At 54.3% G+C, this 23,533-nt stretch overlaps 2 protein-coding genes across 8 annotated transcripts; both read left to right on the top strand.

The window, feature by feature from the left end:
• Positions 1-1,372: 1,372 nt before the first annotated feature.
• On the top strand, positions 1,373-8,661 carry LOC101951554 (phospholipase A and acyltransferase 3-like). 7 transcript variants are annotated; one of them, XM_042849705.2, is made up of 5 exons: positions 1,373-1,597; positions 4,529-4,588; positions 6,461-6,563; positions 7,140-7,349; positions 7,969-8,661. In XM_042849705.2, the coding sequence occupies exons 2-5, from the start codon at positions 4,574-4,576 to the stop codon at positions 8,058-8,060; spliced, it is 420 nt and encodes a 139-aa protein (XP_042705639.2). In that variant the 5' UTR covers positions 1,373-1,597; positions 4,529-4,573; the 3' UTR covers positions 8,061-8,661. The 7 variants fall into 7 exon arrangements, with proteins under 7 accessions (XP_042705639.2, XP_065407183.1, XP_005305630.2 ...); XM_005305573.5 differs by having other exon boundaries at positions 1,389-1,597; positions 7,140-7,318; XM_005305571.5 differs by having other exon boundaries at positions 1,393-1,597; positions 7,140-7,408.
• Positions 8,662-14,310: 5,649 nt separating this feature from the next.
• Positions 14,311-17,424, top strand: LOC101937232 (phospholipase A and acyltransferase 3-like). The gene is made up of 4 exons (XM_005305599.3): positions 14,311-14,431; positions 15,296-15,463; positions 16,097-16,365; positions 17,326-17,424. The coding sequence occupies exons 1-4, from the start codon at positions 14,311-14,313 to the stop codon at positions 17,422-17,424; spliced, it is 657 nt and encodes a 218-aa protein (XP_005305656.1).
• Positions 17,425-23,533: the final 6,109 nt, after the last annotated feature.

The following is a 23,533-nucleotide window of genomic DNA, read 5'->3' on the forward strand; positions in this document are numbered from 1 at the left end:
CTCTGGGGCAGTTCTATCTGTTCTAGTTCTATTTTTTCTCCAGTAGCAGTTGTGGGGATTTTGTAACCAATAGGTTCTGTGTCAGGGAATCTTTTGGTTCACCAACAATGGTCTAGAAGTCAGGACTCCTGGGTTGTTTTCTCACTTCTCACCTGAGTCTTTATAGCCTCCAGGTGCTGTCCTGCCCTCTTAATTGGCTAAACAGGAGCACCTGTTTTGGCCCAGGGGTGCTGGACCTGCCAGCTGCCTTGTGCCAGGGTGATACAAAGCAAACAGCCAAGGGAATGTGGCAGCAGCCCCGAGCTTGGTTCATGCATCTCAATAAGATTGCGCAGTGCAGGAACGCCAGGCTTACACCAGGGTTAGAGTTGCCGGACTGTCTCGCCCTCGCCAATAGCAGAGAGACACAGGACTGGAAGGGATGAGTGTGTGCATGTGCACATGCAATGTGGGCTTCTTGTGGCACGCAGGGCTCAGACTGGGATTGCACGCAGTGGTGTAGTGCAATGTCACCTCTCTCCACTTGCTGTCTTGCTTGCCGAAGTCTGGAGGCGTCCTGGTTGAGAAACAAACCTAAATATATGGACTGAGTGTAACTGACGCGACAGCTGCTTGAGTCTGCAAAGAGCCTGAGCCAATTGCTCTGAGGGGGGGAATTGAATGTAGCTAGGAGTGTATGGGCTGAATGCTGGCATCGCTGAGTGACATCTCATCTGCCACTGGTCGGGTTTGTGAACATGGAGTCACTTTGTCTCTAGGTCCAATCAGCCCTGGCTATGGGATTTCACATGGTGGCCCCATCCAGAGGTCTTCACTGGAATTAAGCCAGGGATGAGGCCTGGCAAGTCAGTAATGAGGTGGCATGAAATGCGAGTATATACAAGGGCTCATCTTTTTATTAGCCTCTAAACTCCAGGGCTGCTCAGCTCCAGCCACTCCCATGCCAGCTCTATTTGGCCTCTGGCAGGGAGTGTGAGTTTCATGGCTAGAGCATCAGGACCCCTGGGTTCTACTCTTCGTCTCACAGAGGGGAGTGGTGTCCAGTGCTTAGAGCGGGGGACAGCGTCAGAGCTCCTGGATTCCATTCCCAGCTCTGAATGGGGAATGGGGTCTAGCAGTTTGGGGAGGTGGGAGGAACTGAGAGTCAGAATTGCTGGGTTCCATCCCAATCTTGTGGGCTGGAGCATGGGAGACTGGGGAGCCAGAAATCCCCAGACAGCAGAATCTTAAAGCATATTCCCCTGGGGATCTGAGTTGCACCGGCTCAGAGCTAAGTTTGTCCTTTTCTATGAGTCTTCTCCCTTCCCCTCCAAGTCAGCAGCAATAGCGGACCAGCCTGGGTTAGCTGCTCTTTCTTTCCTTGGCAGAGCTGGCGTCACCTGATCCCTCCCCCAGACTGTCCTGCCCACGTCAACACCCCGCTGCCCTGCAGTGTGAACTCCAGTGAGTAACGGGGCTGTCTGTGGCTCTGACACCCATCTGCAACCACTTACGCTCGTTAAAGAGGAGTGTTCCTCTCTCGGCCCCTTGCCCCACAAGGCAGGCTGAGGACCCAGCCCCCCGCCGCCACGCCAAGACGATCATGCCTCCTTCCTTGGTAAGTACCAGCTGCAAAAAAAGCCCCAAGAACTGTCAGTCAAACCTTTTAGCTCAGCTGATCTCTGCAGCTGTTTGTCTGTCCCAGCTGGGCCATGCCAGTCCTAGTATCACTCTCTCATTTGTGGGGTGTATTCAAGGGGTGCAGGGTAGCATCTGGGCGTCCGATTACTGGGTCCCCCATGAAGGTCAGCTCTTGGCATGTGTCCTTGAGTTAAATATAGTCTTGGCCAGGCTGGCTGGCAGGAAGAGGAGGTCCTGTTACACTGCATCTGGACTCATTTCCTCTCAATGGAGTGAAATCAGGAAAGGATATCTCCCTTCGTCAATTACAGAACCGCACTCTTTCCTCACAAACCAGCTGCAGAGCAAGAAGGATTTGGTTGCTTAGTTGCCAGGCATCCAGACCTCTTGATCTGCGGGACCCTCTTAAATTCTGGACTGATTTACTCAACACTGTGACAACAGATAGCAAGTGTATCCTGCAGTGGGAGGTATGAGGCAGACAGACCTTGGGAGCTCAACTGGGGTTGGCTGGAAAATGTTTGGGTTTCTTTTTCCCCTCATGGGAAGTTTTTGATGAAACATCAAGCTTTTTTTATCAAAATCTGCTGAAAATTGAATATTTTTGGTTAGAAACTATGTATTTTTAGCCAAACACAGAATAATTTTGGCCAAAAACGGAACAGTTTTGAATAGGGTGACCATACGTCCTATTTTGGCCAGGACAGTCCCGGCTTAAAAGTTGGCAAGAGCTAACGGGACAAACGCACAGTTTTGCCAAAAAAGTGGGGTGTGACCCCTAGTAGGTTGTGGAAGAACGTGTGGGATGGAGGGGGGGCAAGCGGCACTGCCAGCCCTGCATGGGAGAGAGGGCTCAGGAGAGCAGCTTGGGCCGAGCCAGCCCTGGACGGGTGGGTGGTGGTGGGGGAGCTCAGGCCGGTCCCATGCATGTGGGGGAGAGGAGGGGCTTGAGCTGGCCCCATGCAGTGTCCTGTTTTCCCTTTGGGAAAATATGATCACCCTAGTTTTGAATCAAAATTGCCAGAAACTGATTTTTTGGCCCCAAACTGCCAAAATCTGAATATTGAAATCATATATTTTCAGTCAGAAACTACCAAAAGTTGAATATTTTTGGCTGAAAACTGCATATTTTTGACCAAAACAGAGATTTTTTTCAGCCAAAACTGATGAAACCAAAACAGTTTCACTTTTTCACAGAAATAAGATCACTTTTTGGTCTTTTGTAGGAAATATGATTTTTAAAAATGAAAACTTGAAAACCAACATTTCTTTCCATGACCATTTACTTTATGTCAAAACCCCAATTTTCCTTTTGAAAAAAACGTTTTGATGGAAAATTTCCCCCGGTTCTTATTCCCAGCGGCAAAGGAAAATCCCGATTTTTTAACCAATCTCATAATATCTCTTGCAGCTGCACTCCTGAGTTTGAACATGCAGGGTTGTGGCAATACTTTAACATTTCGGTTTTACAATCCATTTATATTATTTCTGGCTATTTCCCCTTGCAACACCCTAAACATTTCCCCTCTGTGACGGGGTTCCTGGCCTGTGGGACTGCTAGCAGAGCCCTCTGTCCCTCCAACCTGGGGTATCCTCACATACTGTGATGCTGTATCAAGTTACAAATCTCTGGCCGGTACTGCACCTATACAGCCATCCACAGACAGGGACACACCCAACAGAGTTACATGAATGCTTCTCCCAGGCAGTCATGTACCATCAACAGGGAGGTTTCAGCCAATTCCCACCAGCTCCCCAGCCTTGTACCCCAGAACTGTACCGTCCTGCCCTGGTCAGAAGCCTGACCAGTGTAAGTTCATTACCCAGTCCACCCCCCGTCCAGCCCCTCCCCCATGTGGAGAGGACACTCACTAGCCTTTGTAAACTGAGCTGAGATTTCCCAAGCACTTCAACCAAAACACAGTTTTAGGTAAAATAGAAAACATATTTGTTAACTACAGAAAGATCGATTTTAAGTGCTCATAAGTAGCAAGCATAGAGATCAAAGTTGGTTACCTAAGAAATAAAATAAATTCACAGTCTAAGTTCTATAAACTAAACAGATTTGAATCGAGCAGTGTCTCACCCCGATAGATGGTACAACATGTCACAGATCTTCAATACACAGGCTGGAACTCTCCGCCAGCCTGCGACCACCCTCCCCAGTTCAAAGTCTTTGTCCTCCAGACCTTTCTTCCAGGTGATGAGTGGGGGGTGAGTGAGGCCAAGCCATGATGTCTCTTCCCCTCTTTATAGTTTCTTCCAGCTTGTTGGAAAGATCTATGGTTGTGACATGGATGTCCGCCCCCATTGGTCAAGCATTCTCTATCCTCTATGTGATTTTTCTGAGAAGTCTCCATTGTATACAGCTCCTGGGATTGTGGAATCTCTTTAATGGGCATCAGCACGTCTGGCTACTCCATTGTTGTACCTGAAAGGCTGGTTGTGGGTGTTCCCAACCTCACAACACTTTTCAGTAACACACACATAGCAAAACTTCATAACTTCACATACAATCCAACAGGATATTAATGTTCAACAGATCAAGACCTTTAACGTGATACCTCACAAGGCATACTTTGTGCAAAACATATCAATTATATGACAGGGGTGAGTATGGGGATTTCAGGGTGTGGCTTTGAAGTACAGAATGCCACGCTCTCCTTCCTTGATGATGCTTACGGCAATGAATCTGCCTCACCTCTGGTCTAATTTTAGCTTTTCTTGTCCAGCAATGAGCTAAACAGGTTCCCCCGGAACCACAACAATCCAGTGTCCATTTATGCTACTTAGATGCGATGCAAACACCTAAGTTTCTTTTATCAATTTCTGAGGATTTACATAGGTGACACATTTGAATTAGTCAAGGGGAAACTGAAACTGAAATCTTAATTTCTTTAAAACATAGAAATTCTGAGAAAATAAGCCATTCTGCTTCTGAAGCTCAACGAAAATGCCACTTAAAGGGGTAAGTACTTACTGAAACGGCTTGTATATCAGATTAACTTGTATTGGGCTTGTCCTTTATTCATAGATTCATAGAACCATAGATTCCAAGGCCAGAAGGGACCATTGTGATAATCTAGTCTGACCTCCTGTCTAACAAAGGCCAGCAAACTCCCCCAAAATAATTCCTAGAGCAGAGGTTTTAGAAAAAATTTCCAATCTTGAGTTCAGAATTGTCAGTCATGGAGAATCCACCAGGACCATAGGTAAGTTGTTCCAATACTTAATTACTTGCACTGTTAAGAAGGAACATTTCGACTTTGACAAATTGCAAGTTGCAGATGGAAAAATGTTGCCTAGAATCATAGGACTGGAAGGTATCTCAAGAGGTCATCCAGTCCAGTCCCCTGCATTCAAGGCAGGACTAAGTCTTATCTAGACAATCCCTGACAGGTGTTTGTCCAACCTGCTCTTAAAAATCCCCAATGATGGAGTTTTCACAACCTCCCTAGGCAATTTATTCCAGTGCTTAACCACTCTGACAATTAGGAAGTTTTTCCTAATGTCCAACCTAAACCGCCCTTACTGCAATTTAAGCCCATTGCTTCATCTTCTTAACCTCTGAGGACAGAACAACAAATTTTCTCCCTTCTCCTTGTAACAACCTTTCATGTACTTGAAAATTGTCATGTGCCCTCTCAGTCTTCTCTTCTCCAGACTAAACAAACCCAATTTTTTCAATCTTCCTTCATAGGTCATGTTTTCTAGACCTTTAATCATTTTTGTCACTCTTCTCTGGACTTTCTCCAATTTATCCACATCTTTCCTGAAATGTGGTCCCCAGAACTGGACATAATACTCCAGCTGAGGCCTAATCAGCGCAGAGTAGAGCGAAAGAATTACTTCTCGTGTCTTGCTTACAATACTGCCAATACATCCCAGAATAATGTTTGCTTTTTTTGCAACAGCGTTACACCGTTGACTCATATTTAGCTGATTTTTGGCCCCAAACTGACAAAATCTGAATATTTAAATCACATATTTTCAGTCAAAAACTACCAAAAGTTGAATATTTTTGGCTGAAAACTGCTGAAAACTGCATATTTTTGGCCAAAACAGAGATTTTTTTTTAGCCAAAACTGATGAAACCAAAACAGTTTCACTTTTTCACTGAAATAAAATCACTTTTTGGTCTTTTGTAGGAAATATGATTTTTAAAAATGAAAACGGATCTTTCCATGAACATTTTTATGTCATGTCAAAACCCCAATGTTCCTTTTGAAAAAAAAAACATTTTGATAGAAATTTTCCCCTGGTTGTTATTCCCAGCGGCAAAGGAAAATCCTGACCAAGTTCCCAACCCCAGCACAGCCAGAAGAGGGAGCAATCTCAGGTCTGCCCTGAGATTCTGCACCCAGTATGCCATAGACCTTAGTGATGCATGAACAAATAGCCCATCTGGAGACCCTGCCCCAGATGCCTCCTAGTGGCAGGGAGAAGTGCCCCTCATAACCCACATGCCTGAGCCAAATCCTTTCTCCAGCTTCTCTTAGACCCCTGGCCTCTGAACCAGTCGCCCTTCTGCCCATTTTAGTGGCAAACCCCTCTCTCTGGTTAATTGCACCATCTTCATTGTACATTACACACCTTCTCCGCATCTGAGCTAGAGTCTGCTACAGCTGCAAACTGGACCAGCTGGGTTCCTTAGCTCCAGGGACAGAAGCTGGTGCTTTGGGCTCTGGTGTTTGCCAGGTCAATCCCCTCCAGCAGTTGGATCGGCCACCCTGCTATGTTCTCAAAGTCTCTGCGGTGAGGGATTCCGTGGCGGAGGGGTAGGTAGGTAGGTAGGTTTGCTCCTCCCCCCTCATTAGTCATGCTGATTTTGCTCCAACAGGTGGAACCGAAGCCTGGGGACCTGATTGAGATTTCCCGCTTCGGATACCGGCACTGGGCCCTCTACGTGGGCTACGGATATGTCATCCACTTAGCTCCCCCCAGTAAGCACCCTGCCTGGCTCTGCCAATGTGTGTGTGCTGATGTAAGGCTATGCCTGGGGCCAGATTGTCGGTATTGGGGATCAAGCCTGGACCTCTGGGTCTAAGATCATTAAGCCTTCAGGGCTTGAGCTCCTATAGCTGGTTTATTGCTTTAATATCCTTTCTTGTATGTTACACTTTGTTCCCACTGTTAAGACTAAACACTACTTTGGTGTAAGGCAGTGTCTGGTCACTGCACACACCACAGGTCACAGGTTCCCAAAGGGAAGAACTGCAGGTGCCAATCCCAGTTGGACCTGCAGAGTAGGCAGGGCTGATCAACAGGATGCCATAGCCCAGGGCTCCGCTTAAGAGCAGGAGAATCATATGATTCCACTCCCAGAATGCACAAGGCCTGACACCTGAAAGGGTGCACTGGGGACAAAGGTGCAGCCAGCCCTGTAGCTGGGACATGTGCCCTGCTTGGCTTGGGCTAAGACACATCCCAAGTGATGGAGACTCCAGGGAGGGATGGAAATCCCAAAGTCAATCCAGATCTGTTAGCACATGGTCCATGTGTCTGTCCCGGATCCCCAGGTGAGTTCACCAAAACTGGATTCTCCAGCCTGATGTCCGTGGTGGCTGATAAAGCCGTGGTGAGAAAGGAACCCCTCTGGGCAGTGGTGAAAGGCGATGACTACCGGGTCAACAACAAGCACGATGGGAAGCTGCCCCGTCGGAGTGTGGACCAGATTATCCAGGAAGCAGAGTCTCTGGTGGGGAAGACGATGCCATACAGTGTCACCAGTGAGAATTGCGAGCACTTCGTCACCAAGCTGCGCTACGGTGTGGCTAGGAGTGACCAGGTGGGGGTGGAGTGGGCCCTGCTGTATGTGTGTGTATGTGTGTACACACACATGCCATATGAGGCCCTGCTATGTGTGCACATGTAACCCACACACCTCTGTCCAATCTAGTGGTACTGAGCCCACTTAGAGATTAATGAGTCTGCTCTACAGCCTTAGCTAAGGGCCAGTTGCATTTTAGCTCATGCAGTAGAGGCCCATGCACTAAGATCCAGAAGTCCCAGGTTCAATCCCACCGACCGGGGTCTGTCGGTGTTACACACAGACCCCATCAGAGATAGGGGTCCTGTTGTGCTGGGCTTTGCACAGCGAGAGACAGCCCCTGCCCTGATGAGTTTACAATCCAACTAGACAAAGGATGGGAAGGGAGGCCCAGAGCAGGGAAGGGATTTGCCCAGGGCAACTCCTGAACCACAGTTACGCTGCCTCCGGTGAACTGTGGAGGCCGGATGCTCTAAAATGGACTTGAACTCAGCACGGTTCTTGTGCCATTTACTGCTCCGTTTAAACCCCCTGGGCTATCCAGGGCCTCCTGACCAGGTCTCTTCTGTGCTTTGCAGGTCCAAGATGCCATGGTTGCAGGGGCGGTGGGGATCGTGGGCGTAGGAGCCCTTGTGGCAGTTGCTACATTCATTGGCGCATTGCTCTCTGACAACAAGCAGAAGGACGAATAATGCAAACGTTGGCCTGGGCCATAAGACCTGAGCAAGATCCATGGGAGCTGATCTCTACTGGAGCTGGCTTAGCTTCCCACCTGCTTTCTCCTTTGGGATCACTGCCCTTGGGAGTTTGTTCCAATGGTTAATCACTTGCACTGTGAAACATTGGTGTCTTATTTCTAATTGGAATGTGTCTGGCTTTAACTTCCAGCCATTAGGTCTTGTCCTGCCTTTCTCTGCTAGGTTAAAGAGCTGAGATTTTCTCCCCATGAAGATACTTATACAAAGTAATCAAGTCTCCTCTCAACTGAAGCTAAACGATTGAACTCTTTAAAGCTCTCACTGGCAGGCATTTTTTCCAGCCCTCAAATAATTTTTGTGGCTCTTCTCTGCCCCGTCTCCAATTTAGCAACATGAATGTTAAAGCAACTAGTGGTTTTGGACATCTGGGACATTCTTGGCGAGTGTGTGTATAAATCTAGCCAGAGAGATTCTGCGGGCAGATCTACAAGCTTGCATCAGCATTAACAGATTGCCTGGGTCATGCTGAACCACATGTTGTTAAAGAAATAAAAGCATTGCTCACATGCCTGACACTTGGGTATGGCCGCTCTCTGAAGGCGTTAGACACAGGCGTGTTTAACAAACACTCCCGAGAAGCCCCAGATCAATAATATTGTCTTGTGATATTTGTTGCTTTTTCTCAAGCCCCAGGTTTAGGAGGTCAATGCTCAAACCACTGAGCTATCCCTCCCCCCAACTGAGCTATCCCTCAGCATCCAAGAAGTACCATTAACTAGCTGGGCATGGATCAGACCCACTGCCCTAGCAAAGGAATACCCCATAGCCCATTTCCCAACCCACTGAGCCAGCCAGTCCCTGCAACCTCGGACTGGATTGGAGCTGCCTCCCCTGAGAAAGGAAAGACCCTGTATCCCATTCCCCATATCCCTGAGCCAACCGTCCACCCAACTTCAGGCTGGATTGGAGCTGGCACCCCCTAGAGAAGAAAGGGCCCAGATCCCATTCTCTACCCCCCTGAGCTAGCCAGTTCCCCACCCTGGGGCCAGATTGGACCCAGCACCCACTAGCCTTTGACCCACTCACAGCCTGAGCCACTCTGAATCCGGAACCTGCATCATGTAAGGTTAGTATCTCACTTTCAGTTCCCTTCGTTGATTCGTCCCTGAAACCACGTGGCTTTTTAGAATCTGAGCAGCAAATGTCAATTGGCCGAGCCATCAGATACAGAAGGAAACTACATTCCAGATCCTGGTCCCTGGTGAGGCAGGCAGCCATCTCCCAGCCTCACGCTGGACTGGAGCTGGTGCACCCTAGAGGGGAAAGGCCCTGTCCTCCATTCCCTGCTCCCCCAAGCCAGCCAAGCCCCTTGATAAGGCAGGTTTGGAGCAGGTGCCCCTGTCACAGATCCAGTGGCGTTCCCCTCCCTGGCCACTCGCCAGGCTGCCCTGGGGGGAATCCCAGCCTCTGGATCCCTGGGTATTTTAATCTTCCCTGGGTCTCAGCAGGCTGCTACCGGGTTTCCTCCCTTGGCCTCTGTGGCACATTGTCTGGGCTCCAACCCTCAGTCCATCACCCCTTCACAGAAACAGAGCCCCTCAGCCCACCTGCCTTAGGCCCCCGCCTCCAGTGCTGACCCCAAGACACCCCAATTACTTAATCACACCTCTCCCAGACTCCCACCAAAGGTGTGCGCCTTCCAGCTCCCCACGAACTCCCTCAGGGGCACATGGTAGGTATAGCACATAACACAGACACTCTGCACACAGTTGAGGGTGAGGCCCTCAACTACTAGAAGAGGGCTTCACCCTCCCTGATTGAACTAACCTCGTTATCTCCAGACTGATTCTTGCCTGCATATTTATACCTGCCTCTGGAAATTTCCATTACATGCGTCTGACGAAGTGGGTATTCACCCACGAAAGCTCATGCTCCAAGACATCTGTTAGTCTATAAGGTGCCACAGGACTCTTTGTTGCACTCTGCACACAGTTCTGCGACACTGTTGCTCCTTCCTTATGCACACGAGAGAGACACAGATCCACACAAAAATAATAACCCCGCCACGCATGTCCCGTCCCTTGGGAGGGCGGGGGCCACCTGCGCTCAGGTAGGCATGGTCCCCCGCCTCAGCCGGCTCTGCAGCAGCTTCCCGCCCCTTAAACCTGTGAAAAATCAATGGGTAAAGAGCAAACAGTGCAGCTCCTGCTCTTTATAATCTTCCAGTCTCTGGTCAGGTGACTTCTGGGAAGCCTCAACGGTAGGGTTACCATATTTAGTGCCTCCGAAAGGAGGACACTTTAAAGGGGCCCCAGCCCTGCCCCCAGCCCCAACTCCGCCCCCTCCCCAAAGTCTCCGCCCCCTCCGCTGCTTCCCGCGAACATTTGAGTCGCGGGAAGCGTGAAGCAGGTAAGGTGGGGTGTGGGGGGAGGAGGCGCGGCCCACCCCCGGCACCGCAGGTCCCCAGCCCGTCCCCCGAGCCCCCAGCCCGTCCCCCGAGCCCCCGGCCCGGCCCGGCACCGCCGGCCGAACCCCCGGCCCGGCACCCGAGCCCCCGGCCCGGCACCGCCGGCCGGGCCCCCGAGCCCCCGGCCCAGCCCGGCACCCGAGTCCCCGGCCCGGCACCCGGCCCGGCACCCGAGCCGCCGGCCGGGCACCCGAGCCCCCGGCCCGGCACCGGGTCCCCCCGAGCACCGCCAGCCGAGCCCCCGAGCCCCCGGCCCGGCACCCGAGTCCCCGGCCCGGCACCCGGCCCGGCACCCGAGCCGCCGGCCGGGCCCCCGAGCCCCCGGCCCGGCCCGGCACCGGGTCCCCCCGAGCACCGCCAGCCGAGCCCCCGAGCCCCCGGCCCGGCACCCGAGTCCCCGGCCCGGCACCCGGCCCGGCACCCGAGCCGCCGGCCGGGCCCCCGAGCCCCCGGCCCGGCCCGGCACCGGGTCCCCCCGAGCACCGCCGGCCGAGCCCCCGAGCCCCCGGCCCGGCACCCGAGTCCCCGGCCCGGCACCCGGCCCGGCACCCGAGCCGCCGGCCGAGCCCCCGAGCCCCCGGCCCGGCACCGCCGGCCAGGCCCCCCGAGCCCCCGGCCCGGCACCGCGCCCCCCGAGCACCGCCGGCCGAGCCCCCGAGCCCCCGGCCCGGCACCGCGCCCCCCGAGCACCGCCGTCCGAGCCCCCGAGCCCCCGGCCCGGCACCCGAGCCCCCGGCCCGGCACCGCATGTCCGATTTTCCCGGACATGTCCGGCTTTTTGGGATTTCCCCCCGGACGGGGATTTGGAGCCCAAAAAGCCGGACATGTCCGGGAAAATCCGGATGTATGGTAACCCTACTCAACGGGGACTCCCTTGCCAAGTGACCTCTCCCCTGACAACCAGTTCATTGTTTAGAGCGCTTCCTTTCTGAAAGTGGAGGGTCCAGTTTTAATGACCCCCCATTGTTAGGTCTTCCCCAGCCCCAACCCCTTGGAATTTTGGTCCATCCTGGAGGTGAAAGGCCAGCAAGGAAGGCAAAGGGGCTGTACCTTCCCCATGGAGTTTGCCACCTGGGAAAGCTACATGCAGAGAGCTCAGAATCTCACCCAGGATCCCTCAGCTGTACAGACAGATTCCCGAAATTATCACAGCATGGCACAGACACTCAATGTAGATGCAAGTGGGGGATTGGTCCCACTATTGTGGGCAACTTTCCTGGCTTATACACTCCCCTGGTGAAATGGGCTAGCGAAAGGATCTGAGTCCTCGCTCCCGCTCCCCCAGAGGCCTGCCTGATCTCGAGGGCTCCCTGTGTGGCAGTGTCCTTGTAACCCCGGCAAGGCTGGGCCCAGAATTCCTGGGGGCTCGGCCCCCCAACCTTGTTGTGGTCACTTAAAACAGGGTCTAGGGTGTCCCCACTCAGGGGTGCTCTCTCTGCACTGGACTCTTCCCTGACCCACTGATCATTACATACAGTTCAAAGCTAATACAATTTAGTAAACAGCAACCAATGTAAAAAGCAAGGGAAAAATCAGAAAGGTGAAAGGAAAACCCATCCCCCAGCCCTGTGGCACGGGGACACCACAACCAGCCGTCTCTGGAACGTAAGGGCCGTTCGCAGCCTGTCCCTCACCTGTCCCAGGCCCCTGCCCAGGCGCTGGCTGTGCTGCAGGGGTGCAGCAGGTCAGACACTTGCTCTGGCGATGGTCAAACGGCCTCTGGCGCTAGGTGGCAGAACCCTTCTTCCCCTGTGAATCCCCCCTCCTAGTCCGGCCTGCAAGACCTCCTGGCTGGGGGCATCTCCCTGCACTGGGCCCACTGCCCAGAGTCCCCCTCACTCTCTTTAGCTGCTCACCACACCTGGCTCCAGCCCCAGCACTGCTGCCACTACACCTGCGTGGCTCTGCTACACCCTGCTCTCTCCTTAGCTCACCCCTCTGGCCAGGCAGCTCCAGCTCACTGGGAGGACAGGACCCCTGACCTCCTGACTCCCTCATTGGACTGCCTGCCTGTCAATCAGGCTGACCTGAAGCATTGGCCTCTCCCCATTGCCCCTGGGGACTGTCAGTCTCAGGGTTCCTGATTTCCCATCGACCCTTCCCCTTTCTTTTGGTACTGGGAGCTTGCAAGCCAAAACCCGCCAGTAAATTTTAGTAAGGGGCCAACAGTCCCTTTCCACAGAGGCTGGGGGAGCAGAATGAGCAGACACAATGCATAGCACAGACACATGGAACTGAGATCAGGACCCCCATCGTGCCAACTGGTACACAGATCCCCGCCTGAGGTTGGGGTCCCGTTGTGCTGCTGGGCACTGCACGGACACCAACGAAGATCAGGGTCCCTGTTGGCCAGGCACTGCACAGACGCACAGAGAGGCTGTGCTCTGAGGACCTTACAATCTAAATACACAAGACAGCCAGAGGAAGTATTATTTTTAACGGGACCACTCAGCACAACAAAAATAAGTTTGCTTGCAGAGCTGCAAGCCAATGTTGACTACATCGTTCACAACAGCATGGGGAGGAAAACGCCCACCCACTCAGACAGGAGGAAGGGAGGGATGGAGCATGGCTCTAGCCCATAGGACTCTGGGTAACCCAGTTAATATAAGGTTAACTTTACTACAGATTATCCCCATTTTGCCATTGGAGACACAGGCAAGGGGGAGCCTATGATTCTCATAAGGATTCAAAGGCTTTCCAAATTAGAATGCAAGTATTCCAAGACTTTTCAAATGAGGCAACAATTCCAGTGGGATTTGGGGTGGTAACTTCTTGATGCTCCTTTGAACATCCCAGTTTAAGGCCTGCGCGCCTCACAGATGTTGTATCAGCATCACTGTGGCTGTTAGGGGGTGATATTGTTAACAATACTGGTACAACCTCTAGTGTGCATGCAGTTAGACCAGTATAAAGGTGCCTCATTCTGGTATAGATTACTGCCCTGCAGGAAGAGGACTAAGGAAGCAGGGAGGCTGTGTGGCCTAGTGGATAGTGTAGTGGCCTGGGACTCAGGTGGCCAGGATTCCTGGCTGTGCCACTAACCTGTTGGGTGACCTTGGGCAAGCCACTTCCTTGCTCTGTGCCTCAGTTTCCCCACCTGTAAAATGAGGGTAATTTGGCAGAACTGCTTTGAGAGCTATGAATGCCAAGTGTTACAGAAGAGCTAGGTAGCTCTCTGCTACAGGTCTAAGGCATCTCTGTAAATACTGTGCAGAATAAACTGTTCACTCACCAGACCACTGGGGGAAATCCCACACAAGGGTGGGCAGCTGTTACCTGGTAACCAGAGATGGAGCAAACAACCCCCTGTGATGTCATGATAAGTCCTCCACATCCCCCTCCCCAACAGATAATGTTACATTAACCCACTACAGAGAAGGTGTGAGTGCCTCCTACAGGTACTTAGTGGTGGACAATCCAAGGATGGAAGGGGTGTATAGCTGAGAAGGAGGATGGGCCAGCGGGACCTAGGTGTCCTGAGCTTTGATCCCTCTCCTGCTGTAGTGATGGGTAAATTGCTTTGGCCCTGGGTGTTCTATGAGAGGCAGCGTGGTCTATTGGGGGCAGGGAAGTGACACAAGGAAGCACTCAAAGCCACACAGCAGAGCCAGGAATGGCTCCAGGTGTCCTGAGCCTCAGTCCAGCACCCTAGCCACAGGGCCCACCTGCTTCTGCTGTCTTGGGGGTTGTTATCAATGTGGCACATGCCTTTGTTTTAGCTATGCCAATAGGAAGCCCGCAATGCGATCAAGATGAATGATGAGACGCAAAATAATTCCACCTCCTGCATCAGAGTGAAGATCCCCTCCGTCCATGTAAGTGCAGCCACACGCCCAGCCACACTCATGACTTTTGCTCATGATCTGGATAACGGTGAGCCCTGAAGTCAGTGGCACTTTCTGGGTCCTGTGCCCTCTAGTGCCTTCTGCAATGTCTGAGCCATAAAAAGTCACCCAAGGAGAGCCAACCCTCCCTGCACCTAGCTCCACTGGGATGAAATAAATAAACAGGGTTATGGTTCCCTTGAGCTTAGGTTTCATGGGGTCAAATCCAACCTGCCAGCACCCCATTAAAGAGCATGGGATGCTGCCTTAATATGTCACCTAGCAATGTCTGCAGGGATGGTGCTCTTCATGACACCCCCCCCCAATATTATCTGGCCCTATCAAGGAAACCCAAGTTACAAGACAACAACAAGATCTGCAGGGATGAGAATGGAAGCTGTGGGGAAATTAGGGACATGGGCCAGATATTGATATCAGAGAACCGTGGAGTGACTCTGCTTAAGTCAATGGAGTTAGGGTCAGATTCTCCTCTCAGTGCCGCTGGGGTAGATCCAGAGTCACCTACTGACTGCAATGGGGGTCCAGGCTGGATTCTGATCTCAGCTCCCCCTGGGGTCCATCTGGAGTTACCCACTCACTGCAATGGAGTCAGTCCCGGATTCTGATCTCACTTATGTCTGGTGTAAATCCAGAGTAACTCCAGGGCTAGGGCCAGCTTCTGATCTACTGCACTCTAATTCAATGTAGCGAAATCCCACTGAAATCAATGAGGTTGGGGCTAGATCTTGCTTTCGTTTAACCTAGTCTAAAACTGGAGTAACTGGAGATTGATAGCAATGGAGGAAAAGTCAGCGTCTTATCCCACTGGAAACCCATGGCATCCAGATTGATAGCACATTCCAGCCCTCCTTGTTCATGTGTTCTTGATGATGCGCCTTTCCCCTTTGGAGAGCCCTTTCCTATGTGGCCACGATTCACCAGGACTCCCTAATGGAATCCCCATATCTCCTCTCCCAGGTGGAACTCAAACCCGGTGACCTGATTGAGATCTTCCGCTCATGCTACCAGCACTGGGCCATCTATGTCGGTGATGGCAAAGTCGTCCACCTGGCTCCTCCTTGTAAGTGCCCCCCTTCCCTAAAGGGGGAGGTGTGTTCTGCTGGAGACTGAAGGTGGGTCCCTGCCATGCGAGTGCCACTGCATGGGAACCTCTCTTAGGGGTATCTACCTGCAGAGGAGCCAGTGCTCTGTGCAGGATTTGGGGATCCCATGCCATGGGAGCTGCAGCCCTTGTGTGCCTGCCTTGGAGGCCAGCTGCATGGACGTTCAGCAGTAGTGACTGCCATACAGCAGAGTGTAGTACTGGCTGCTGGCACTGGGGGGAGCTGGAACTGCTACAGCCCTGAAGAGTGCGGTAGGGCCTGCTGCCATTGGGGGACTCAGTGCTCCAGCCTCTGGAGGTTGCACTACCCCCGGCTGTCACCTGCTGGGGGGGAAGGGGACTGCAGGCGGCACAAGGTGAAGGCGCAGCACAGAGATTGGCTGTATGCAAAGCTTCCTGCTGCCTCTGCTCCTGCAGCCACTGGAAGGTGTGGTTGGGTGGGGGATGCCCACGTATCAGCCACTGTCCCCAGCCTCTAGGGATGCAGGGAGAGCTTTGGGGAGATGCAATTTTCCCCAGGCACCGTGGAATCTCCCTGCATCATACCCAGCTCAGTGCCGAATCAATGGATCTCGTTATCCCCAACCCAAGGTGAGCACCCCATGGACGGTGTTGCCAGCGTCCTTGCGGCCCTGTCCGACAGAGCCTATGTGAAGAAGGACTGGCTGGAGGACGTGGTGCGCAAGGACCGCTACCGGGTGAACAACAAGCATGACGAGACGCACCCCCCGCTGCCGGTCTCCAAGATCGTCCGGCGGGCTGAGGAGCTGGTGGGGCGTGAGATGCCCTACAACCTGACCAGCCACAACTGTGAGCACTTCGTCATGGAGCTGCGCTACGGCGTGGCCATGAGCGACCAGGTGGGTGTGAGGGGGAAGGACAGGGCCTCATGCCAGCATGGTGACCATGACCCATGCATCGAACCTGGCACCCCCCCAAAGCTACACGCTGAGCCTCCTGGGACAGCAGCTGGTGAATGAGACTCAGCCCCCCCAGGAATGTCATTGCCTTGCAGCGTGGCTGATGTACTGCAGGGTGCAGTTCCACCTGCTGCCCCAGGATCTCCTCAAGTAGCTGCAGCACCACGTGTTACCACTGTCATCAATTCCCCACCCTCCCCCAGTGCTAATTACTATTTGGGATTTGTTTTGTGGTGGCGCTTAGGAACCCCGCTCACTGACCAGGACCCCGTTGCAATAGACGCTGTACAAAACCAGTCAAACCCAGTGTCGGTCCCCCTGCAAAATGAATCCAGCAAGTTCCTTCCCTCCAAATCGATTCTACACTGGAGCATCTCAGCGGCTACCTCTGTTCACCTGCCTTGGCGCCTCTTCACAGCCCCAGTTGGCTGCTGCTGCCTCCTTTCCTTTCCGTATTGCAGCTCTGTGTTAGTAGCGAGAGGCTGTGAGGGCGGGCGGGGGAGAGCAGGATTCATGCCCCTAGGACGGAAGATCTTGACCTATCCTGTGGCTTCCCTGGATTGGGCTTGTGCAGCAAGTGCTGCTTGATGTCTCATGGGCTGGACGGACGTCTCAGCTCCTACCTTCCTTTCCACCTAGGATGACCAGATGTCCTGATAAAATCGGGACTGTCCCGATATTTAGTTGTTTGTCCCCATTTGTCCCGATATTTTGTCCCGGCCTTTTTTTGTTGTTGTTGCTTCGGTGGCGGCACTCCGGCTTTTTTTTTTTTCTTCCATGTGTCCCTATATTTTGTTCTTGTCATCTGGTCACCCTATTTCCACCTTGCTTGTCCCAAGCCTGTAAATGACCCCACATGGGAACCCCCGTGTCTGACCGGCACTTCGTTCTGTTCTGCAGGTCACGGAAGCTATAGCCATGGGCACTGTGGGGGTGATGGGCGTTGCGGCGGCTGTGATCAGATCCATGGCTCAGAGACGCAAGCATCGGAAGGAGTAGCGGCAGATGAAGGGAGGGGGGTTCGTACCCTCACTGGCTTGGGGCGATTAACCTGGCTCTCATCCTTTATCATCAGATTTTCAGTGCAAGATGAAAGCTACATGAGATTTCGTGAACAAAGCTGCCCCATAGATGACGCCCAGTTGTATCCCAATAAACTCATCTGGAGACCCCTGCGTCTTGTTGTCTGCGCTGAAAACATACAGAAATGTGGCTCATAGCTTGGTTGCTTTGTGCTGTGGTTCCCATCTTCTCTCCCAAGCTAAACCGGGTTGGGCTGGCTCAGTGCTTTCACAGATGATCTCCTGGGAAATTGCATTGATTCAAGAGGAGATGTTCTGAATGAGGTGATCCCTTTCTGATGAAGTGTAAAAACCAAGATCATAATCATGAAAGATCCCAAGGCACTTTTTTGAAAGAAGCTCTAGGGTTTTAACTCTGGTGCCTGGTCAAATTCCCACAGGGATCATTTCATTCTGTCTTCTTAAATTCCTCCTGTAGTTTCAAATGGATACAGAACTCACTCGGCTTCCTTAGCTGGCAGGTAGTATTGCTGTTAAACACTTGCAGTGTTCCACTCCAGAAGCAGCTGCATCTCAGTGCCGGATGAGGGATCTCTATAAATAACCCCCATGCCTCACCCCAGAGACGGCTTCATCTCAGCTTTGGGTGGATAAACAGCACCTGCACCCTACCAGAGATAGCTGCATCCCAGCATCGGACAAACAATCCCCGTGTCAACAGCAGTCATGTTGCATCCCAGAGGGGGCTGGATCTCAGCACTGAGAGATCCCTGTATAACCAGCTGCAGCACAAAGCAATGCCATTGAGCTGAGTATAAGAACTCATCTGAAAATGTATTATTTAAAAAATAAATCCTGATTTTTGAGCCAATCTCATATCTCTTGCAGCTGCACTTCTGAGGTTGAACATGCAGGGTTGTGGCAATACTGTAACATTTCTGTTTTAAAATTCATTTATATTATTTCTGGCTATTTCCCTGTAGTGAGGCGGTGTGGTCCCCCGCCGCCCCGGAGAGGGACAAGCCCCTTCGGATACCAAAATGTGCAGAGCCAGTGAGTCCTGCGCCTGCCTCCCAGAGGTCAAGGTGTGGGACAGGAAGTATAAAAGCCCATCCCCAGAGCTCACTCGAGGAGCAGCCACCAGAGAGGCCACGCCTCTAGCTTAGCTCCTGGTTGGGTGACCCCGGTGACCTACGGCAGATCCGAGGACTGGCCTGACCTGCCAACGCCCGATGCTGACCAGAACCCAGAGGAGCTGCCCAGCCTGCCCCTCGCCAGTTACCCTGAGGACCCCGTGGTGCTTGAACCACCCCCCCGGAGGATACCGTCTGGACCCAGATACCTCCAGAGGGGGAGTTAGGAAGTAGCCCGGGGGCAGTTGACCAGAGTCTGGCTTCAGCACTGCCAGAGCCTGTGTCAGTGTGTTGCGGTCAGGATCCCCACTGACGCAGCAGCAGGTCTTCTGCCACTGCTAGGGCCCTGGGCTGGGACGCAGAGGAGTGGGTGGGCCTGCGTCCCCCTTGCTACCCAACTTGTGGGTGGGAGTCTCCCCCTTCCCCCAGGCCGCTCTGAGCTGGTTTTTTACCTGCTTTGCTCAGCCCCTGCCTGAGGGCCTGAGCCATTGACTCTCTGTTGCCCCACCCTGACCCTGGGCCTGGGCCTGCTAGTTAAATACTGTTGCTCAGCCCCTGCCTAAGGGCCTGGCCTTTACCTCGCTATTGCCTGCTGACCACAGGCCGGGTGCGAATAACTGTCTGTGTTTGCCTCTATTGCTGCTGCGGCGAGAGACTCCCGTGGCCAGGCTAATTCCCTGTCAGCAACTGGATGGAAGTAGCCAGGCAGTGTGGTCCACCGCCACCCCGGAGAGGGATGAGCCCCAGCCACCCCTCTACATTCCCCTTACAGCACCCTGAACGTTTCCTCTCTGTGATGGGGTTCCTGGGGTACAGCCTGGCCTGGGGGACTCTGTCCCTCCAACCTGGGGTATCCTCACACACTGTGATGCTGTATCAAGTGTGACAGACCCAGACCAGTGGGGTACAGGAGTCTGGTAGAGGGCAAATATACTGGTCACTGGATGAGTAGTTTTCTGTTCCCTGAGTGACCAGACCTATTGGGATCCAGGGCTTTGCCCGCCCACTGCTAAAGGATCCCCCCCCAGCCTAAGGGGGGGTCCACAGGACCTGGAGACCAAAAAATTACGGGGGACAACTAATAAAAGAACAGGGACAGGAGTGAGGTCAAAGGGTCAAACGAAGCAAACCAGACGGGGACACCGAGCAGAGAACTCCGGAAAGCGCCCACTGCTCCTCGAAGGCGTCAAGGGAGCCAGTGGATGCCGCCCAGAGGAACTCTGCCCAGATACGTGAAAGAACAGAGGACCTGAAATACGCCCCACAGTCACAGGAAACTCCATCGGCCAACCTCCTCACTCTGGTTTTATAGATGGCCAGTTTTGCTAGGGCCAGAAGGAGGTTGACCAGGAGGTCCCGCGACTTTGTGGGGCGACGGATAGGGAGTGCATAAATAAAAAGGTGAGGGGAAAAAGTGCAACCAAAATCTTAACAAAATATCTGTGAGGAGCCGGAATAGGGGCTGCAGCCTGGCGCACTCCAGGTAAACATGCGCCAGCGTCTCCCTCACACCGCAAAAGGGGCAGGTGTCTGGGATAGGGGTAAACCACGCCAAGTACACGCCCGTGCTCACGGCTCCGTGAAGGAGCCGCCAACTGATGTCCCCGGTGGGCTTCGGGATCAGAGCAGAATAAAGGCTGGCCCACCGGGGCTCCTCACCCTCCACAGGTGGCAGAAGGTCCCGCCACTTCGTATCGGGGCGGGACGCAAGGGTGAGGACATGAAGAACATGGAGCACGAGCGTATATAGATGTTTCCTTGGCGCGGTCCGGAACAGAACCGGCTGCAGATGGTGCAGCCGGTTCATGGCGAATGGACGGGGAGGGGGCTGGTTGGGTCCACGGGGCAGGGGCCCGATGAAAAAGGCTGGAGGGCTCGGAGTGGAGGGTGGGCAGGGCGTGCCCTCTCGCAGGACCCGGTCGAGATAGTCCCGAGCAGCGGGCGGCAAAGCGGCCCTCACCTCCTGAAGTACGTGCCGGGGAGTACGAGGTCTGGAGAGCCCCATGCATTGAGCGAGCGTCAGGGGATCCAGCCAGTCTCCCCGGTCGTAGTCCAGGAGGTCTCTGACTTTGGTGACTTCTGCTAGGACCAACCTCTGGCGCACCATGGGGGACTCCGCCACCTGCACACGAAGCTGGGGGTTGTGTAGCAGGGGCTCCGCGAAGAGATCTGCCCCCACGGTGGCCGCCACGGACCTGGTCACTGAAAACAGTTTCCAGGTCCAGAGGAAGTCCTGGTAGAAGACCGGCAGCTCGGAGAGGCCTCGTGGAAGACCTCTCGGATGGAGACAAAGGAGCTGCCGGTCATATCGGAGCCCTCGGAAGCAGCGCAGGAAGGCGTGCGCCAATACGCTCCATGCCGGACTACCTGCACCATAAAGGAGCCTCTGCAGGGCCTGGAGGCGGAAGACGTGGACCTGAGCGTGCAGACACTTCAGGCCCTGCCCTCCCTCCTCCAGAGGTAGATGGAGAACCCCCGCAGAGACCCAGTGCAGTCCTGACCAAAAGAACTCCAGAATCAACGTCCGGAGGGTGGTCAGGAAGCCCGGGGCCGGGACCAGGGTGTTGAGCCGGTACCAGATCATGGACAGGACTAGTCTCTCTCGAAGGGAGAGACACCGGAGTAGTCCTGTCCATTTCCGGAGCCGCTCCGACACTCTGCCCTCTAAACCTAGCCAGTTCTCCGGCGGAGACGGATGCGTGGCAGAAAGGTAAACGCCGAGATAGAGCAGCGGACCCTCACTCCACCGGATGGCCTGAAGCACGGGTGGGAGGGAGCTCGCCTGCCACCCGTCCCCTACCACCAGGCCAGAGCTCTTGACCCAATTGACCCGGGCAGAGGAGGCCGCCGAATAGATGGTCTGGCAAGCCTCCACCCGCACCAAGTCGCCCGGGTCCTGGACCACGAGGAGCACGTCGTCGGCGTACGCCGACAGGACCAGCCGCAACTCTGGCTCCTGCAGCACCAACCCTGCCAACCTCCTATGGAGGAGACAGAGGAAGGGCTCGATGGCCAGAGCATACAGCTGGCTGAGAGGGGGCACCCTTGACGTACTCCTCGCCTGAAGCTGACCGGTTCGGTCAGGGTCCAGTTGAGCCTGACCAAACACTCTGCGGAGGCGTACAGCACCTGGAGAAAACCCACAAACTGGGGCCCGAAGCCAAACGCTCGCAGAGTGCCCAGGAGATACCCGTGGTCCACCCTGTCGAACGCCTTCTCCTGATCCAGGGACAGGAGGGCGAACGACAGACCATCCCTACACCCGAGTTCCAAGAGGTCCCGGACCAGATACAAGTTGTCGAAGATGGTGCGGCCCGGGACGGTGTAGGTCTGGTCTGGGTGGATCACGTCCACCAACACGGACCCTAGCCACAGCGAGATGGCCTTCGCTACGATTTTATAGTCCGTGCTGAGGAGCGAGATGGGACGCCAATTCCGTAAATCGCGGAGGTCCCCCTTCTTCGGCAATAAGGTCAGCACGGCTTGCCTGCACGAAAGAGGGAGGACCCCGCCCTGCAAGGACTCGGCCCAGACGGTGACAAGGTCCGGGCCGAGGATGTCCCAAAACATGCGGTAGAACTCCACGGTCAGCCCGTCCATGCCTGGAGATTTATTGGTGGGCATGTGGTGGAGGGCTTCCGAGAACTCGGCCAGAGTGAGAGGCAGCTCCAGCCGGTCTCGGTTGCCCGCGCTGACCGTCGGGAGTTCATCCCAGAGCATTCTGCAAGCGTTAGGATCGGTCGGATCCGGGGAGAAAAGGCCTGCGTAGAAGGCCCTGGCCCTCCCGCACATTTCCGCCGGATCCGTGGGGGGGGAGGGGGTGCCGTCCTCTGCTAGAAGGCAGGTGACGTGCTTTTTAGCCCCCCTCTTTTTCTCCAGGGCGTAGAAGAAGCGGGAACCGCGATCCATCTCCCGAAGGAGGCGGATGCGGGATCGAACAAAGGCACCTCGAGCCCGATGGTCCTCGAGGGTCCGCAGCTCTTCCCGCTTCTCCCGGCACGCTCCGCAGAGGGATGGATCACCGGGGCTGGCGGCCAGACGCCTCTCCAGCTCTAAGACCTCCCGTTCCAACTGCCCTATTGCCGCATCTCTCCGTCGGCTGGCGCCCTGGGTGTAGTCACGGCAGAAGAGCCGGGCGCGCACCTTCCCCAGGTTCCACCACCGTCGCGCCGAGGGAAAGGCACGCTGCTGCCCTCGCCAGGCTAGCCAGAACTCCCGGAAGGACGCCATGAAGCCCACATCCTCCAACAAGCTATTATTAAAGTGCCAATAGGCCGGCCCCGGCCTCTCCGCGCAGAGAGAGGCTGTCACGGTGGCTAGATGGTGATCTGAAAAAGGGGCTGGCCGGACGCTGGAGGAGTGGGCCCGGGAAAGATGGAAGCGTGACATATAGATGCGGTCCAACCGGGAGTGGTACGACCGATGGACCTCCACCCGGACAAAAGTGAATGTCGAAACGTCATCCGGGTGGTGGTCGCGCCAGACGTCCACCAGGGAGTGATGTTTGACGATCTCCCGGAGGACGTCCGCGGCGGCCTGGTGCTGCTCGGTCCCCGAGCGGTCCCGTTCCTCAAGGGTGGCGTTAAAGTCCCTGCCCAGGACCAGGCACTCGCGAGGATCCAAGGTGCCGAGGAAGGTGGATGCCTGCTGATAAAAACACAACCTCTCCGGGCCCAATGTCGGGGCGTAAATGTTGACGAGATTAACTACAAGCCCCTCCATGTGGACCCGGAGGTGCAGCAGGCGGCCCGGCACAGCCTCGGTGACCCCCAGCACCTCGGGCCGTAGGTCGGGGGAGAACAGGGTAGCCACTCCAGCCGTACGAACTGTGAGGTGGCTAAAATAGACCCTGTCCCCCCACTCCAGCCGCCAGCTAGCTTCAGCGACCGGATCCGTATGGGTCTCCTGCAGGAAAATCACAGAGTACCCCCCCTCCCGAAGGAAGGAGAGCAC

The sequence above is a fragment of the Chrysemys picta genome, chromosome 7 (genome assembly GCF_011386835.1).
Source record: "Chrysemys picta bellii isolate R12L10 chromosome 7, ASM1138683v2, whole genome shotgun sequence".
Classification (NCBI taxonomy): Eukaryota; Metazoa; Chordata; order Testudines; family Emydidae; genus Chrysemys; species Chrysemys picta.

Coding starts and splice junctions, on each gene's coding strand:
- LOC101937232 (XM_005305599.3), top strand. CDS start 14,311: ATGAATGATGAGACGCAAAATAATTCCACCTCCTGCATCAGAGTGAAG. Junction 14,432..15,295: donor TGCTCATGATCTGGATAACG/GTGAGCCCTGAA, acceptor CCCTTTGGAGAG/CCCTTTCCTATGTGGCCACG. Junction 15,464..16,096: donor CGTCCACCTGGCTCCTCCTT/GTAAGTGCCCCC, acceptor CCCCAACCCAAG/GTGAGCACCCCATGGACGGT.
- LOC101951554 (XM_065551108.1), top strand. CDS start 6,440: ATGCTGATTTTGCTCCAACAGGTGGAACCGAAGCCTGGGGACCTGATT. Junction 6,564..7,139: donor CATCCACTTAGCTCCCCCCA/GTAAGCACCCTG, acceptor CCGGATCCCCAG/GTGAGTTCACCAAAACTGGA. Junction 7,409..7,968: donor GTGTGGCTAGGAGTGACCAG/GTGGGGGTGGAG, acceptor TGTGCTTTGCAG/GTCCAAGATGCCATGGTTGC.